This window comes from Pararge aegeria, chromosome 6 (assembly GCF_905163445.1).
Source record: "Pararge aegeria chromosome 6, ilParAegt1.1, whole genome shotgun sequence".
Classification (NCBI taxonomy): Eukaryota; Metazoa; Arthropoda; class Insecta; order Lepidoptera; family Nymphalidae; genus Pararge; species Pararge aegeria.
In genome coordinates, this window is record NC_053185.1 from 10,000,001 (window position 1) to 10,017,169 (window position 17,169).

The window sequence follows — 17,169 nt, forward strand, 5'->3', positions numbered from 1 at the left end:
GACCAGACAAAAGCATTGGAATTTGACTTAAGAGAAAAAAAATCTGCTAATCCAACACTTAAAGATGCGTTCTCCTTGGAATGGAACAAGCGGTAAAGGAATATAATAGACCAATCACATCAATGGGAAATGGATTCTTCAATTCCTTCACGTCACCAAGGACACGCACAGGTCCAAACTTTAATCATAACCTTCAAAACGTTTTGATAAATTATATGTGTATATTAAATTCAGAATCATTATATTAATTATGCATAAATGTATCAAAAGTATTACTCTACGCACATTAGACAATTTGCTTTTACTAAAAAGTAAAAAAGAATAGATAGTTTGTTATATGTAATAATATTATATCGTATGGCGTAATTCGGCACTAAAGTTTATATTAAAAGTAATTACAATTAATAACGATTAATATTTTATGTAACTTTCGAATGGACAAACAAATCCATAAACTGTTAACTACTACAATTAACATTATAGTAAATTAATGCGTAACTAGCTCCACGAAAACGTGAGAACGGCCGCATCGATTCTAACCGAACGAGTGAATCAATTTTATGTAACAATTTCAGTTTATTATATATTATGTAAACTTACATAAGTTTATTGCATATTATAATCACAAGCCCTCCGAAAACCACAGACTTAAAACAATAAAAAAATATATAATACTACTGAAGTACTACAGTAACAAATAATATAAAACAGCTGCTGTTAATAACCAAAATTATTTTGTAACATGCGGTAGTAATATAGGTCGCGCAGCCAGAGTTAAATACACCGTTTTTCAATTTATATTATCAGCTCTAGATGAACCGTCTAATTGCGTCCTAATAATATGGATAATTGCCGAGTACAATGTAACGCGGCAACTTTTCGTTCTGAATATCGATGCTTAGCTAACAGTACCGCGTCAGTGAAAGTACCAAAGTTATCGTATATCCAATATATTGGATAGAAGCGGCGTATATTGTATAACATGAATTTCCGTAAAGTAAGCGTTACTTTGCGGAATGTTATATATAAACAATGAACATTAAGCGTAAATTGCTATAATACGCGATAAGTTATTATTTTTTATTTTCGCGAATAATAGCAAATTTAACTTATAATTCGTTTAAGATTAGACAGATTTTTGCGATTCTGGTATTAAATTTTAAGAAGTGTTTATTGTATCTCCAAATCTCTACGCTAATTTGATTTGCGCAGTATTTTTTTAGTTAGCTAAGTGACGATACTTAAACGTGTGTGCAATGTTAACCGCAAACGCAAAACAGTTGTATAGCCTTCATTTTGGTTGCTTTGGACGCCCTCCGACTACTAGTGAAAAATATTCATTTGCAAAAACTCCAATTCTACAATTATAACGCTGAGCCGCCGTTAAAGATTTAGAGGCGTTAAGCGTTAGAATTGCAGAATGGAATACATAGTGCTTCGCTCACAGTTACTGGGTTTATTGTGATGAGGAGGGCAGTGGGGGTGTGGTTGGACTAGCGGCGCGGGCCCCACACGGTAGAGGACGCGGGCGGAGGGATGGGCGCGGGCGCGGGCTGCGGGGCGCGGGTCGCCCCCGGCATTGTCGGGAACTCGTCGGTGGACGCGGTGTCGGGTGCACGCTGCTCCCACGGCCCGCCCTTCACCACAAAACCGGTAGAGGGCGCGCCGCCACTCGCGTTATCCCCACTCAGCACTTCCCCGAAGTCGGCGAGGGACGGAGCCGCAGGTCGCTGGTACCGATCCGCGACATCTTGAATCTATGACATAACATAATTTCATGAGTATACACTTTTATACCAATGCATATGTTTAAAGAATGTATTAAAACACATTTATTACAGCGAGGTTATTATACAATTGATGAATTTCTTAGTGACAAGGTTGCTTGGAAGCATCCGGCTCCGCTTTCATCCCTCACAAGATAGAAAAATGAATGTTAAAATGCAAAATGTAAATTGTCTATGTTGGAAAAGAGCAACTGCTGAGTTTCTAGCCGGCTTCTTCTCGGTAGAATCTGCCTTCCGAACTCACGGTAGAGTCACTGCACACAGACAGACTTGACGTTTCAAAAGTGCTTATATAACTACTACTTGAAATAAATGAATTTCGATTTTTTTTGAATTAACGAGGGCACATCCTTACTAATATTATTGGGCCTGTTTGCTTGTTATCTATGTTATCTTCGTTGGTGTAGTGGTTATCATATTCAACAGGACCACGAGGTCCCGGGTTCGGTCCCTAGGTTGGGCCAATGAATGGGTTTCTCTATCAACAAATTCTGAATTACAAGCCTGGAGTTTTGTAATTGGCGGTGATTCAACCCCGTCGCCTTCGAAAGCACGTTAGCTATCGGTCCGATCTGTTTCCGATCGTGTCGGATCTGCCGTCCCATCCGAATTTGAGAGGTATATAGTGCACCTGTGTTTGCGCGCACACTTGTGCAATATAATATATCCCGCGTTGTTGGTAAATCACTCTGAATATTGTCCACTGCAGTCGAAATCGTCCATAGAGGCCTACCCCTAAGTTTAAAATTAATATATTAGATATAGATTTTTCAAGGTATATGTGCCAACCCATTCAAGTTGATAAGATATGGAACTGGAAAATAAGCTTACATATTCCTCTGCTAAATTCAAGAGATGATCCTTAGCGTCCAGCACGTTGTCCTCGTCACCGCTGATGATGACGATACTGTCATCTCCCTGCTTGGGGAAGCGGATGTCTACTTTGTAATCATCCATTATGCGTTTGATATTCTTGCCACCGTGACCTATCAGCCTCCTGTGGACACGGGGGTCGATGTCCACTTCCTCTCGATATTGGTTGTCCTGTGAAAACATCTTATTGAAAACAAACTGTTTATACAATTTCTCATCTGAATACATTTACGAATTTCACAATTTTATAATATGCATTTAACCGGCTAAAACTGTTTACTTATTAGACCGCGGGAAAGTTAACTACTATTTTTCATGGTAACGAAAGAGCGATATCTAGTAACAGTACGCTTTTCCAGTATTGTAACTAGATGGCGCTGTTTCGATACCATATGAGTCGTAGTTAACTTTTACGCGATCGAATAAGTAAACGCAGGTAGAAAATCTCACACTTTGCACTCTGGTTAAACCATTACATTAATAGAACAGAATATTTACAAAAATTTAAAAGGAGATCCTGTAAGAGTTAACTTTCATGAATGACGGTATTCATGAAAATATTGTATGTATTAAATCATAAGCAATGTTCTTTTCCAACTGGCCATGTTGATAATTAGACTTTACACTAGGTTTATAGTTGCATAGACTAGTTCTCAATAGTCAGGTTTAACAGTTGTTTTTTTATGAACATAAATGATTTTACTTACGAGTTGGTGAACAATAGCCATGATGGCTTCTTTGGCTTGCAATGCCTTGTCTTCATAACCTTGTATGGTGATGATATCGTCATCGATATTACCGCGCTTTGGCAGGTTGATTTGTACTCCATAGTCAGTGCGAATCTTCTTAATTACTAAACCTCCTTTACCAATAACAAGAGGATGGTACTCTGGGTCCACTTTGAATTTCAACTCAAATGATCTGGCACAAAAATAATCAAAGGAAAAATTAATCAAAGAGTATTAAGATTTATTAAATTTTTGGTTGGTATTCATCACCTGATGAATACCTACCAAAAACCTGACCAAAAGTTTAAAAAAATGCTAGCCTCAAAAACTAATTTACCAAATGTGTTAATGTGATATCCATAAAAAAAGAAACAAAACAAATTATAATCCGTCCGCTGAAAGAATGCATTACTAACGTTTCTCGGTTTGTATCATATAAACTGAGTATTCACACTTGAAATAACAACGCAAAAAAGAAAAAGAATTATATTATGATATCTAATATAAACTAAAAAAGACAACACTTAAGTCGTACCATCTGCTTTACGAGGGAACGGCAAAAAGATGTCCAAGAAAAATATCTTTTCTCTAAACTTCAAAAAAGAGTAATAGTAGATCTTAATAGAGGTATATTGGAACCTAGAAAAGTTCTACACAAAGAAGAACAATGTGGAGTTATGAGGTTCAAGTGAATAATAATTAACAGTAACCATGAATCCAATTTGGACAATAATTGAAAACAGTAAACAGGTCTAGAAGTTCCATGCGTTTTTTTAATGAGTGTATTCTAAAGTATAACAACCTTTTAACCAACAACCAACAAAAAAAATTTTCTGTCAGAATTTCCAATACTAAAAGCCAAATATTTTTTTTTTCTAGACTTAACCTTTCTAACCACTGATCAATAGAAGCTTTGTAGGTTTCATATATTTTTTTTTACCATTCACATTTCGCTTATGAATCATGGCATTCTAGAAGCTTTGTTACACTTTGAGGAATAAATGTCCACATTTGATCATTTGCTACCTCTAAATGTCTCTGATTCTTCCAATATGTGCTTGTTTATATTGTAGTCAAAGCCCAACGATCTTAATTTTAATAAATAGAAATAGTATTTTTGTTAGTAACATTTAATATTACTGCATAACCTACAATTATCAGCATACATAAACACTGAGGAAAATGTTTAGCAGCTAGAGCTACATTGCAATATTAAAGAAATTTGGTCCAAGGTTCACACCTTCGTCACACCACACTTAATTTTAAATAAGTTCGATTGATAACAATTAACAACTAAAAAAAACTAACAATCATTAAAATATTCTAAGAGAGGCCCACTAAAACACTATGCCTGTAGTTTACAGACGAGAATGTCCTGCGGAACTCTATCAAACGCCTAACTGAAGTCTATGCAGTGGCGGTACTACCATCCATACAAGCCGAAAAGCCGGGCTTGCGTTACAATAAATATCTCTTTTAGATTTTTTCGACTATTCCGAAATGAAATTAACAAAATAATTAAAACTTGATAGCAATGAGGATATAAATACAATGCTCTAACTTTTGCTAAATAATGTATACACTCTTTGTCTACTTTACTGCAGTCTGCAAGCACTACGTTACTCTGGCAGGTAGTCTCCGTGGTAGCAACCAGCCGAACGGCGCGGCGCCGCGCCGAACTATCACTATCGCGCTCTTCGCGTGTCTTAGTACGCGATCGAAGACCCCGCTTTGTCTCGCTCACACTCATTTGCTTATATGGGGCTTTTATTTTACTGCTCTCTCTCATAGAAATTTCAATGTATTTAGCAGAGACACACTAGATTATTTAATAATTTAGTTTGGAGATCAAATGCCAGATTGCGAGTTGAATATGAGCTCAATTTGTGTGCAATTTATTTCTGTGGCGAAATCAAAAAATAATTGGCGAACAACAGGTTCATGTTTTGCATTTTTTTTTTCAAACGAAAATAATGGTTGGAACGCGGCTGGTTACGACATAAATGACCAAGCATCATAAGAATTAAAGAGAGCAGAACTCAAAGAAACACTTGGGATTACTATGATTACTTTTTAATTTTGGAAAACATTGCATAGAAACTTCTTTATCATAATTCGCGTGCTGACCCTAACCGTAGTGTTTTTCAAAAATTTGTTGATATTGTTTGTCATTTAGCACAACAAGAATGGTGACTTAGAGATCATGACGAGTTAAATTGGTCCTTTAGGTAACTGGGCTTTCTCAAATTCAAAACCCTAGGAACGCCACTGAGTCTATGTATATGACCACATTATTTAAATAGCCGAACTTTAATCTTAAATCATTTTTATGTACCTGAGAACTCTGTCTTCTTTGTCTTTCTCCATTTCAACAATTTTATCAGCAATTGCTTCTTTTGCTTTTTCAACATTTGTTGGTGTACCAGTTACCTAAATATAATGAAAAAACAGTTTAAAAACATAAAATCATAATTTTATTATAAGGAAAATAATCAGAATACTGTTACTTCCATAAATAAGAGTGCTGGATTATCTGTGCTTTTTGTCTTACCTTCACAATATCACTGTTTTCCTCATTCGGCGGCATCAAGATGTGAACGTCGTAGGACTGCATCAACTCCCTTCTTTTTAAACCGGCAAGCAATCGGTGCAAATCATTCGGAACTTCAACATCTATCGTTATTGGCACCTATTGAAACACATATAAACAATGAACTATCTAATAAATATAATTGGTTTAGCGACGTGAGGTTGTTGAGAACGGTCATCCCTTTGTTTGGAGTGCCAGAAAATTTGTGGCCGAACGAAGAATTCTCCTGACTGACCTCACTAGACCTTTTGTCAATCTGCTTGTCTAAACTTATTTTTATGAATGACTACATATGAATATCTACATGCAAGGATGTTTAATTACTAAAATATGATTTTAAAAACGTGCATACAAGTTTCTTATATTATCATCACAATCATGATCACCATAATCATCAGAATAAGGAGGGTTTAGGCCCTAATCCACCATGCTGGCTTAGGTAAGGATTAGTAGACTTCAAACATCTTTGAAAACGTTATGAAAAACTCGCAAGCATCCAGTTTCCTCACGATGTTTCCTTTTGCCGTTAAAGCAATATAAATTCTATAAATAAAAATTTAAAATCAAATATTTTAAATTAAAATAATCACTCCGAAAAGTAGAGGTGCGTGCCGCGGATCAAACTAGGTCACCCTGAAAGGGAGCCCGAAGCTCTTACCACTAGGCTAACGTCGCTTATATGCATAATTATCAGAATCAATTATCGTTTAACCTTTGGGAACAGTCCCAATTGACAAAAGAAAATGGAAAAAGTATCAAAAATCAAGTCAAAGTTCTATTATCAATATTATCAAAAGCGAAAGTCGCGTTCGCTTCGTGACACCCGACCCATGGCCAAACAAACGATGTATTGACACCGTTATAGAGTGCGACAGTTGTTAAAATGGTAAGCCCAAAGCCGAAAGCGACTATTAAATCTTATCATCCCAAACACGGCGTTAGCTTAAAAACTAAAAATTATTCCGTATATAAGAAAAAGTTACATCAGTCCTTTAATTACCCTTCGGTAATAAAAAAAATCATGAGGAAAAAAGCTCTATCTAGCTAACCAAAAGTTAAGTTAAATCTATAAAGAACGTTATATGACTTTATAGATTTTACAACTTTTGATAAAAAAAATAAAATCTTAACTTAACTTACTTGTTCAAGTAATGCCTTTTTAGCAGCTTCACAGTTTTCAGGGCGGCCAGTTATTCTTATGATGTCGTTCAGTCCTGGTTCAGCATTTTCTTCAGTTTTCACGGGAATATCTGCTCCCTCAGTCAGATCCCGCTCCGGGAATTTAATTTGTACATCACACTCGGCCGTGATATCCTTGACCTTCGCACCGCGAGCTCCCATTACCGTGCGATGGTGCCTTTGTGGAATGATGCACTCGATCGTTACCTAAATGAGGACTACAGGATCAGAAACAAATATATTGAGGGTATTGGGGTTATGATTAAATAATAACGCTGTCTAACGCTGATATGCTCGGCATTGGATGGATCGCTCGATATTCCGACAACCTGAGCTACCTCCTAAACACCTCCACCAACAAGATGTCACCACCGCTCCAGTTTGGCGTCCGTTAAACGTCAATAATAGGACTTCATGTCGACAAATGTTACTCCAATAAGTTTCTAGACGATACATTAGATAAAGATCCCATAGGTATATAACTGGAGATAACTCCTGTGTCGCTGGTATCTTAGTAACAAGAGTTTAAGGGCCGACATTTTTTATTTCGGACACGTTTGCTTTCGTCACCACTAATCAAAATCAAAACCTTAATAAAAAAGTTTCTAAACAGTGGATTCAGTCTTGGTGGTAAGAATCATAGAAAAGTTATGTTATATGAGTTGCCTAGTGAAAAAATCTATCGGTGAAAGGTACATGTATACCTAGGAATCATCTTTGATCACGCATTACTCGCCTGAAAACGGGCATGAATTCCGTAACACACTTGGTCAGCCATGGCATGTCAACTGACGACTTCAGGCTTTCGGATCGGTACATAACTAGGTTACACACAGGTACGTGGCATACCTTAGCTTCTAGGTCTTCGATAATTTCGTTGATGCGCGTCTTGGCCGCCTCGATGCAGTCCTTAGGCCCCTTCAGCACGACTCGATCGCTGGTGACACCCTGCCGCGGGAAAGAGATTTGCACACCGCCACAGTCATCGGCGATACGGCGCAACACCTCGCCGCGGCGGGCCACGAAGTACCGGTGGTGGCGCGGCTCCACCGACATCTCGCCTTCAGACACGTTGCTGATTTCCGCCACCGCTACCTCCAGCTGCTTGCGGGCCGCCTCCACTTGCTCCGACCGACCTGAAAGCAAATTAGCAAATAAGAAGAAATATTTTTTTAGTAATTTTGGGCATTCGAGAAGGTCACCTGACGTTAATTGCCCACGAACTTCTGCAGCACTAGAGGAGCCACCAATGCATTGCCGGTTCTTAAGGAATTTTCCCCAGCCCAAAGATGTAAGCATTACTCCATGTGAGGACTTACTTGCGCTTTATAGAGCTAGAGTTTATGCTTTGGTTTAGATTAACATTTTAAATTGCGCGCACATTTCTCCCTTAATTTCTTAAACGTTGCTTAATTAGCAAGTTAAATTTGGACTTTTTTAATTGCCACAATCCTCAACTACAAATAAAAGTATTAGGCTATTTTTTTGAATATCTATAGCATTTTGTTGAGTTCACACCACAAATAGATCTATATTACAAATATAAATAGACTAAATTTACATACCAATTATGAAAATGGCTTCCTTATCTTCGTCTTTTTCTGTGGGGAATATGATCCGAGCTCCGGTCTGTTCGCGGATCTTCTTGATATTAGCACCATTCTTGCCGATCAGGAACTTGTGGTGTTCGGGCTTGGCGCGAACGTGCGCCGTGTGCGAGGTGAGTTCTCGCTCGCTGGCGTGTGCGAGCAACTGTTGCCTCGCTTTCTCTACGTCCTCTACGGGCCCCTTGATCACAACCTTGTCGCTGTCGCTGTCAGCAGACGGGAACTTGATCAGCACACCTCCACATTCTTCCATGATGGAGTGGATCAACTTACCACCAGCTCCAATAAGCGAATTGTAGTACTTGGGCGCAATCGTCACCTCCTCTGTTACAATGTTAGCTTTCTCGTTATGTATTTGCTGGATTTTCTTTACAGCTTCCTCGACGTTCTCGCGTTTGCCTCTTACAGTGATGACGTCACTGTCGTCTCCTTCCGCCGGTAAGTCTATCACGGTCTGCGTCTCGTCACGAATCTTTCTCAGATTTACGCCACCCTTGCCAATAATGAATTTATGGAATTGTTTAAAAATAGGTACCTCCTGCACATAAGATGATTCAGCGATTTCTTTCATAAGCTTGTGAAGATATTTTTCGCATTTTTCGATGTCCTCCTGAGGTCCACGAAGTTTAATCGGACTTCTTTTCTGACCCTGATCTGGCAATGTGATGAGTACACGCTCGAACTTTTCACGGATTTCTTTTATCTTATCACCCCTCACTCCTATTAATGACTTAATGTATCTATGATCGACAAACACTTCTTTAGTTCTCTCATTTTCGAGTTTCATCACCATCTCTCTTAATTCTCTTTCAGCATCAGCTACACCACTGTGGCTTCCTTCAATTCTAATAACGTTATTGCCTTCATTTTCGATTATATTTATAACTACACCAGTCTCATCCTTCAGTCTGTTGACTAGAAAAAAAAGGATTTTTATTGTTAAGAATACTATTAATAAATTAATTAATGTAAATAAAGTCTTTTATAAAGAGATATATTAATAAATAAGAATTTAATTTATTATAAGTATTTATCTATGTAAAATCGAAATACAACTTCTATGGCTAACTCACTTAGTTACTTAAATATTGATAATATGTTATAATATATTAGTAAAACTTCTTACTGTTTGATCCACTTTTGCCAATAATGTGCTTAAAGAACTTAGGATCCACGGAAAGTTCTACATATGTAAGTGTAGCAAGTAAATTTTTAACAAAGTTGTCCAATTCAACTTGTGCTCGTTCCACTTCTTCTGGAGGTCCGTCAATTTTAACTTTATCTTCGGAATGTGTAATGTCAACATGTACCTAGAAAGCAAAATTAAATTATTTTTTATTGTTAAATCCATATTCAATATTATTTGCCGTTTTATAGTCCTTACCTTGGAGAGGTCCTGGGTAATCTTCTTAATATTAGAGCCATTTTTACCAATAATATACTTGTGTATCCATGTTGGAGCGTCCACAGTTGCAGTTTTCACAGAGTTAGCTTTCTCACACACCTTAGATAGAGCTGTAAATTATTTAAAATCAAGATATAACTTATTATGAATGCCGAAACTCACTATTACCGATATAATATTTGCTTACCCAATCCTATTTTATTGTGAGGGCCATGAAGAGTAATAGTGCCAGTTGGTGAATCTGGGGGCGGCATCTCCACAGACACGCCGGTTTCTTTAAGTATTTCTTGAATCGTAGTACCGCGGGCGCCTATCACGTATTTGTGTTGAGATTTAGGGACTTCGACTCGGACAGTTGAACATTTCTTGGCCTGGTAGAAAAAGACGAATTTATTTTTACTGATTTCATATAGTGTTCCTTTCTTATCCAAACTTTTAGAATGTACAACATTTTAGAACCCAGTATATATAGTAAATTTCAAAAAAATTTATTGCATGTATACTAGATAAGTCAGCCTTTTTTGCTTTGGCATTGATCTTCACACATTGTGGCCTGTACTGTGAAAACCAACATTAAAATATTAAGAAACAGATATACTAGAGCGATAGGGACACTCACCATTTCTTCATAAATCTGCTCGATTTGGGCTTTAGCAGCCAGCACGCCGGTTTTCTCTCCAGCGACAACAATCTCGTCGCTCTGGGTGGACGCGGGCGGGATGTGAATACGGGCGCCGGTCTCAGCGGTGAGAGCCGCCGCGCGCTCGCCGAATGGGCCTTGGATGAAGGGATGGTAGATCTTCGGCACAGTGATACGCTCGAGTGCCTTTCGCGACTGAAATAATAACAGGTTAAAATACTTCCGAGATATAACTGCTACTTATTTTTGGTTCCGTGAAATCATTTCAACAAATGGACGTAATTCCAATTGACAGCACCTTAAGTATGTAAGTGCGTGAAAAACACTGCACTGCGACGTTATGCCACATTAATTTTTAAGGCCTTAAATGTCTCAACACTACCTTAATGTGGATTGGATGTTTTTTGTCTTATTACGTCTAACATTTAGTATCGTAAGTATCGATCGTAATAATATCTAGCCACATTTATAGGATATGGATACATCCAAATTGTTAAGACTAGCTCTTAACTGCAATCACACCTGAACGTAAATTATGATGCAGACTAAGATGGTGACGCACTTGCCTCGATGCCTATTTACGCTTGATTTGAAGCAAATACTATTATAATTTTTTATTAATTTGGTAATTGTGAAAATTTAAGCCGAGTGGGCATTACAGTACTATAACCGAGGATGTAGAACGTGTCCATGGGATATAAATAAATATTGCGTGTGAAAATCCTTACGATTATCATTATTGAAACATCATGGTGGTGCTTAGTAATTCTGAAAAATCGATATAAACCTTTATTTGACATTTAATAAAATGCTATTATAGGTATACCTAGCACTTTTCCAACTTGAGTAGCTTTCATAGCGGGGGAGTCTGTACTAATCGAATCACAAAAAACTTCTGAAAAATGCTTTACTTTGACAAGTCTAGAGTAAAGCACTAGCTTTAAACGTTTCGCGTTATGCAGCGTTCAAAAAATTCGATAGAGGCAAACAAAGTAACCACACAGGTTAAGCCCTTGGTATTAGGTAGTATTTAAATGATCATACCTGTTCCTCAGAGCAAACTCGTATTTCATGTTCGGCCTTCTCAATTCCTTCTTTAGTTCCAGTAATCGTAACAGTCTCATTGTTATCAGCAATGCCAGGTACGCTTATTTTAGTTGCAGTAACCTTCTCCAGATCTTTCAGCTTTTGCCCTTGCTTGCCCAAAATCCAGCGATGATGCTCTTTAGGGATCGAAATCTGTTTGCTGGCCTAAAAATAAAATAATAAGAAAATTAATGTATTGAGTAAAAAAATGAGATACAGATATAATAGATCTATTTTATTAATGAAGAATATTTTAAATCAGGATAATTTTTGGTTCAGAAAGCTTGCAGACACAGCTTTTCACTTAATTATTGATGCCTTTAGTTTCTTATGTACTTAAGTTTTTAAATCCATTTTTCCAGTAAGTTTAAACTAATTTGTAACCACAACAAATTAACTTTGAGAATACACATACGAATATATATGTGATAAGTACCTATTAATGTGTTATTATTCGCAAGTACATTTGTAATAATAATACACCCACCCCACCGTTCGGTTTTCATTCTGTTTTCCTAAATATAAGCTTGCCCGGATGAAATCGCTACTAAGCTACATAGCTGCCTTTTATATTCTACTTTTTTAGTTTCTTCGTTTCCTGCCCATGTTTGGCTTTTTGTGGTATACAAATAAAGTTTTACTTCAAAAACTATTGACAACATTAACATTAACTTCAAAAAACTCTCACCTGTTGCTGGAAATGGGTCAGAATAAGTCTTCGTGCATCAAGGACAGCGCTATGCTTTCCCGTAATAAGGAAAGTCAAACTTCCATCCTTGCTGGTAGAGATCTCTATATGGGCCCCAGTATCCTTCGTAATGGACTGGCAAGTTCTCAAAGATTCGCCTTCACCGAAAGTGTTGGCATTGTCCAGTTTTCTCTCTTCATATGGCACATGGAAAACCTAAAATACGCATTTTACAGTAGTAAAGAGACATTATCATTCTTTACCTAATATCGTCCCACTTCTGGGCCCAGGTCTACTCTCTCTTAGGAGAGAAATTTAAAGAATAGACATACAACGTTGCTCCAATGCGGGCTGGCCAGCTGTTACGATTAGTATCGCATGTACGATTGCCTATCAGAACATGTAAGGCACATTATTATGAGATTCAACAATTATAAAATACATCTACTCGAGAATCAAGCGCTGAATTTCGTGATCAGTCGGTAGTCGTACTCGTACATGCTTACCAAAAGACCAACAAAATACCTGCTAGCAGGTAATGATAAGACTTTCGTTGTGCCTAGTAGTCATAAAATATTAAATATTTTATCAAATCATTTGTCATAATTTCTTTAAGCACCTTAATTGCTTATCTCTCAATTTAAAATCTGCCAAAAGCGTTGATAACCGAGAGTAGCTCTAGGTTATCGCTTTAGTAGCTCATAAATTATATTGCACCCGAAAATGAGTGTTGTTTTTTTTCAATAAATGATTTGGTTTCGACTTTCGACCTACTTAAATGGCATAAATGTAGTTTTTTTTCTGTTGACTCTGTAAAGCATAATGAGTTAACATCTACAAACTGTATGGGGTACATTAAATATTTTTAAAATTTTTTAATGTGGGGAAGCTTTAATATTATCGATACATCGTGTGAGGTAAATAGTAATCATTGACAATACCTACTACAGTAATTTTAATCTTATAAAAACCATCATGAGGTTAAAATAATAATTTTAATTCATATAATTATTTTTACAAAATTTAAAATGACCAATCTTTTACCTCACTAACAGCACTAGAAAAATCTTAGGATGACTTTAGGTCAATTAGCGACCCAACTAATTAAATCAAAATTTAATTTCTGTTATCAACAAGACTGAAGATTTCTAGCTTGGCGACCTCCGTGGCACGGCAAGCGTAGGTCCCGGTTTGATCTCCGTCAGGTACAATTTGGTAAATTATAATTTCTGATCTATATCTAACGTGACTATCTATGTGTTCTATCATAAAGCCTATTTAACAGTTTGTTTGCATGAAATATGAGTTAAAAATTTATAAACCAGCAGGATTTGAACCAGAACCAATTAATTCAATGTAAAAAATCTTTAGTTAGTTATCCAATATTTTTTTATTATTTTATCCTTAATATTTTTTGTTTGAACGCGCCAAAATCTGGAACTAGGAGTAGATTTGTAGATCTATTATCAGAAGTTCTGCGCGTATGAAGTCGAGGTAAACCTATAGTTACACATTTATTTCAACTACGCAATGGACACCTTGATGAAGAATTTAGTTTCAGTGGGACATTAACATAAATAAAAATAACCAATGATAATATAACAAAATCCCAAATTTTTCAACTCCGTGTCTCAAAAGTTATTCTTATAACTTCACACAAACAGACATATATAGTATTGAAGCAGGCGTTACTTAGCGGATATCCATAAGTCATGAACTATTCATTGTAAAGTCAAAATCTCCTGAGGATGCTCCGGTTTCGGAGCGAAACGTGCGTAGGTTTGGTGTGGAGTATAAGGAATGAAGAAATTATAAATTACACCACACAGATTCTCCTGCTTTTCGCGGAGTATAGCAAATTAAACTTAATTTTCATAATAAACAGACATATTTTAGAAGACAATCCTCATTAACCTATTGCTATACCAATGTTCCTCAGACCTTCTCTTTTATAGAAGAATGATTTAGAGCATAGACCTAACCCAGCTTCAATGTGGATTGGTGTGCCTTTAACGATTATCATCACGTCATGTTTCTGATGTTGACTGTAACAGACGGCTATATTTGCTCCACAAGGCATGCGATTGGCAGGATTTAAGAATTTCTCTGCAAAATTCTCGAACACAACGCGACTATCTAATACGTAAATAATTTTATCGTTCTAAACGACCGACCATTTAATTAGTATAATAATAATTGGAATTTATACATGAAGCAACAAAGTAATTCAAACGTGTCGACGAAGGCACGTGGCGATACTTTATCGGTATCGCTTGCGTAACTGTTAATAAATACCGAGATGTATAGCTGTATTATTACTATCGCTCACCTGGGTATGAAGCGACGAGCCAACGCGCAACTTGTTGGTGACTTGCTGAATGCTGCGTTGCACCGGTGCCTGCGAGTGCGGCAGAGCCGGGAACAGGTCGTCATAGGCATAAGAATTACTGTTGTCGTATCCAACATTGTTCATTTCCTCGGAATGCACGGGTATTTCAGAGTGTACAGGAATCATATCTCCAACCATCATGGATTGCTGATGCATCATTTTCGTCGTCTCCAGCAGTCCTTGTCCGCGCCAAGTCGTTACAGTACTAAATAAAATAATTACACATAATGAATAAAACATGTTTCCGTGTAATGTTTAAACAATTGTTGCCATTATTTACACAGGCTGTACACTAAAAATAATTTATAAAAGTAAGTGATATTATAAAAAAGATTACATTAAAAGGAATTCAATAAGTCTTTTTTAAGAACAAATCAGTTAAAATAAATTGTTATCAACTGCATTGCTATCAGGCCTGGTATTTGATGATATTAGTTATTGATATTTCATGATACTACTCTATCCTTCCAGACTTTAAATTGCATAAAGATTTTTAAACATGTATTACTATAATGTCTGTAACATTTACATGTCTGTGCCTCAGAAGGAAACAAATAAAATTAGTTCTTAAAATAATACCAATTTTGTTTATAAGTAAGTTTTTATGTAAATTTTAATGGAACTTGCGAAAAAACAGCTGATAATTTTCACTTAAATCTTTGCTCTATTTTTTGGTTCAGGTCTCACCAATCTCAAATTAAGATACCTTCACTGTAATTTACTAATGATAGACACCTTCAATATAATATTAACTTTATGAATATTTAAGTTGTATGCCAGTTCAATTACAATACAATAATACTTTTTTTTAAATAATGAGTACTAGTAATGAACGAGGAATGTTTTTAAATCAAATACAATATTTTTGCATCTGTAAGTCATATATAGTCCATGATATGATTGGACAAACATGACTGAGTCACAAATAAAAAATTTAAAAATTATGATTATTCCTGTAGTAAATAATAATATAGGCTAGTATAAAATTTAAATTTAAGGGATTTAAAAGGACAGGGTAGGATTAATGGGATCTGCAAGATCTTTTGGAAATGTGGTCCTATGACCACCAACCTGATTACTAAGTAACTAAGCTTGAACATTGGGCTTAGGGCATGGTAAGGTAAAGTCTTAGCTACAAATTATATTTAATTATTCTCCAGTGTTCCAACAAATAGAAAAGATGGTAATCAACTAAGCTCCTCCTGACATCATCAGTCAGTTTGACTACCAATTTTGTCTAATCTATTGCAATTGATTAACTGGCATTCCCTTGTTCTCTGTTAGTTTTGGATGTTTATCATGTTGTAGATTTATAATTTAGTCAGATTCTAAGAAAATATGTCACAGGTATATTAAATTATAATAACCTCACTAAGAATTGACTTCCATATGGTTTCATCATTAATAGACATATTGGCAAATGACATTTTTTTGAATAAGGTCCAAAAGCATTTAATAAAATTTTTACTAATACTAGTATCACATTTTAAAAATGAGAAGTAGTCATTAAATTCTTATACACTCTAAATCACTGGAAAATTACTTAAAAACATTCTTTTGGAATAGTAGTCCAAGTTCAAGATTCTTTGAACATTATTAGAAGTAAATATATATTTTTTAAATTTCTTGAAATACTTTGACATTATGTTGCAATGTAACCCTGTCATAGATTTTGTACCTACACTCTTACTTTTAGGAATTTCCAATACAAGTAATTATAGTACAAGTAAGTACTTACCGATGTACTTATGTGTGTATTTGTTTTAAATTACTATTACGATACTTTGTATAATGTAAATTTTACCATTCTATCTACATGGCTAAGTGAAGTTTACAATTTCTTTTGCATGGCTAAGCATAAAAAGATAACTTATAATAATCGGCATTCCGGACTGTGTTAATACGTGTCACCTTCTTCCAACACATTTGACGTGGAACTTGTCTATACAAAATATATCATTACGTACCTTATGTACTGTAGCTAATCAACCAGAAAAATTATCCTTGAGACGCCAGGATCGAATTTTCTTTCTCCTAATAAAATAAGACAAAATGTTAATACTAAAAGAACGAAAAAAACAAAAATTACTTTTACAGCCACTAACGTACCCAATGCTGCCGCGAGCAAGGAGAACCACAGATTAAAGATATGAAAAGCTGACACAGATAAAGGCTGAAGGATAAAACGAAAAAAAGT

The 17,169-nt window shown here is 36.1% G+C and overlaps 1 protein-coding gene across 1 annotated transcript; it reads right to left on the minus strand.

Moving 5' to 3' along the window:
• Nucleotides 1-1,178: 1,178 nt before the first annotated feature.
• LOC120624810 (vigilin) lies at nucleotides 1,179-17,162 on the minus strand. The gene is made up of 17 exons (XM_039891563.1): nucleotides 17,082-17,162; nucleotides 16,940-17,006; nucleotides 14,913-15,177; nucleotides 12,584-12,799; nucleotides 11,854-12,060; nucleotides 10,789-11,004; nucleotides 10,357-10,540; nucleotides 10,149-10,279; nucleotides 9,891-10,074; nucleotides 8,723-9,679; nucleotides 8,007-8,293; nucleotides 7,119-7,364; nucleotides 5,940-6,077; nucleotides 5,724-5,818; nucleotides 3,368-3,581; nucleotides 2,619-2,831; nucleotides 1,179-1,757 (listed from the first exon to the last, which is right to left on the minus strand). The coding sequence occupies exons 3-17, from the start codon at nucleotides 15,129-15,131 to the stop codon at nucleotides 1,494-1,496; spliced, it is 3,771 nt and encodes a 1,256-aa protein (XP_039747497.1). The 5' UTR covers nucleotides 15,132-15,177; nucleotides 16,940-17,006; nucleotides 17,082-17,162; the 3' UTR covers nucleotides 1,179-1,493.
• Nucleotides 17,163-17,169: the final 7 nt, after the last annotated feature.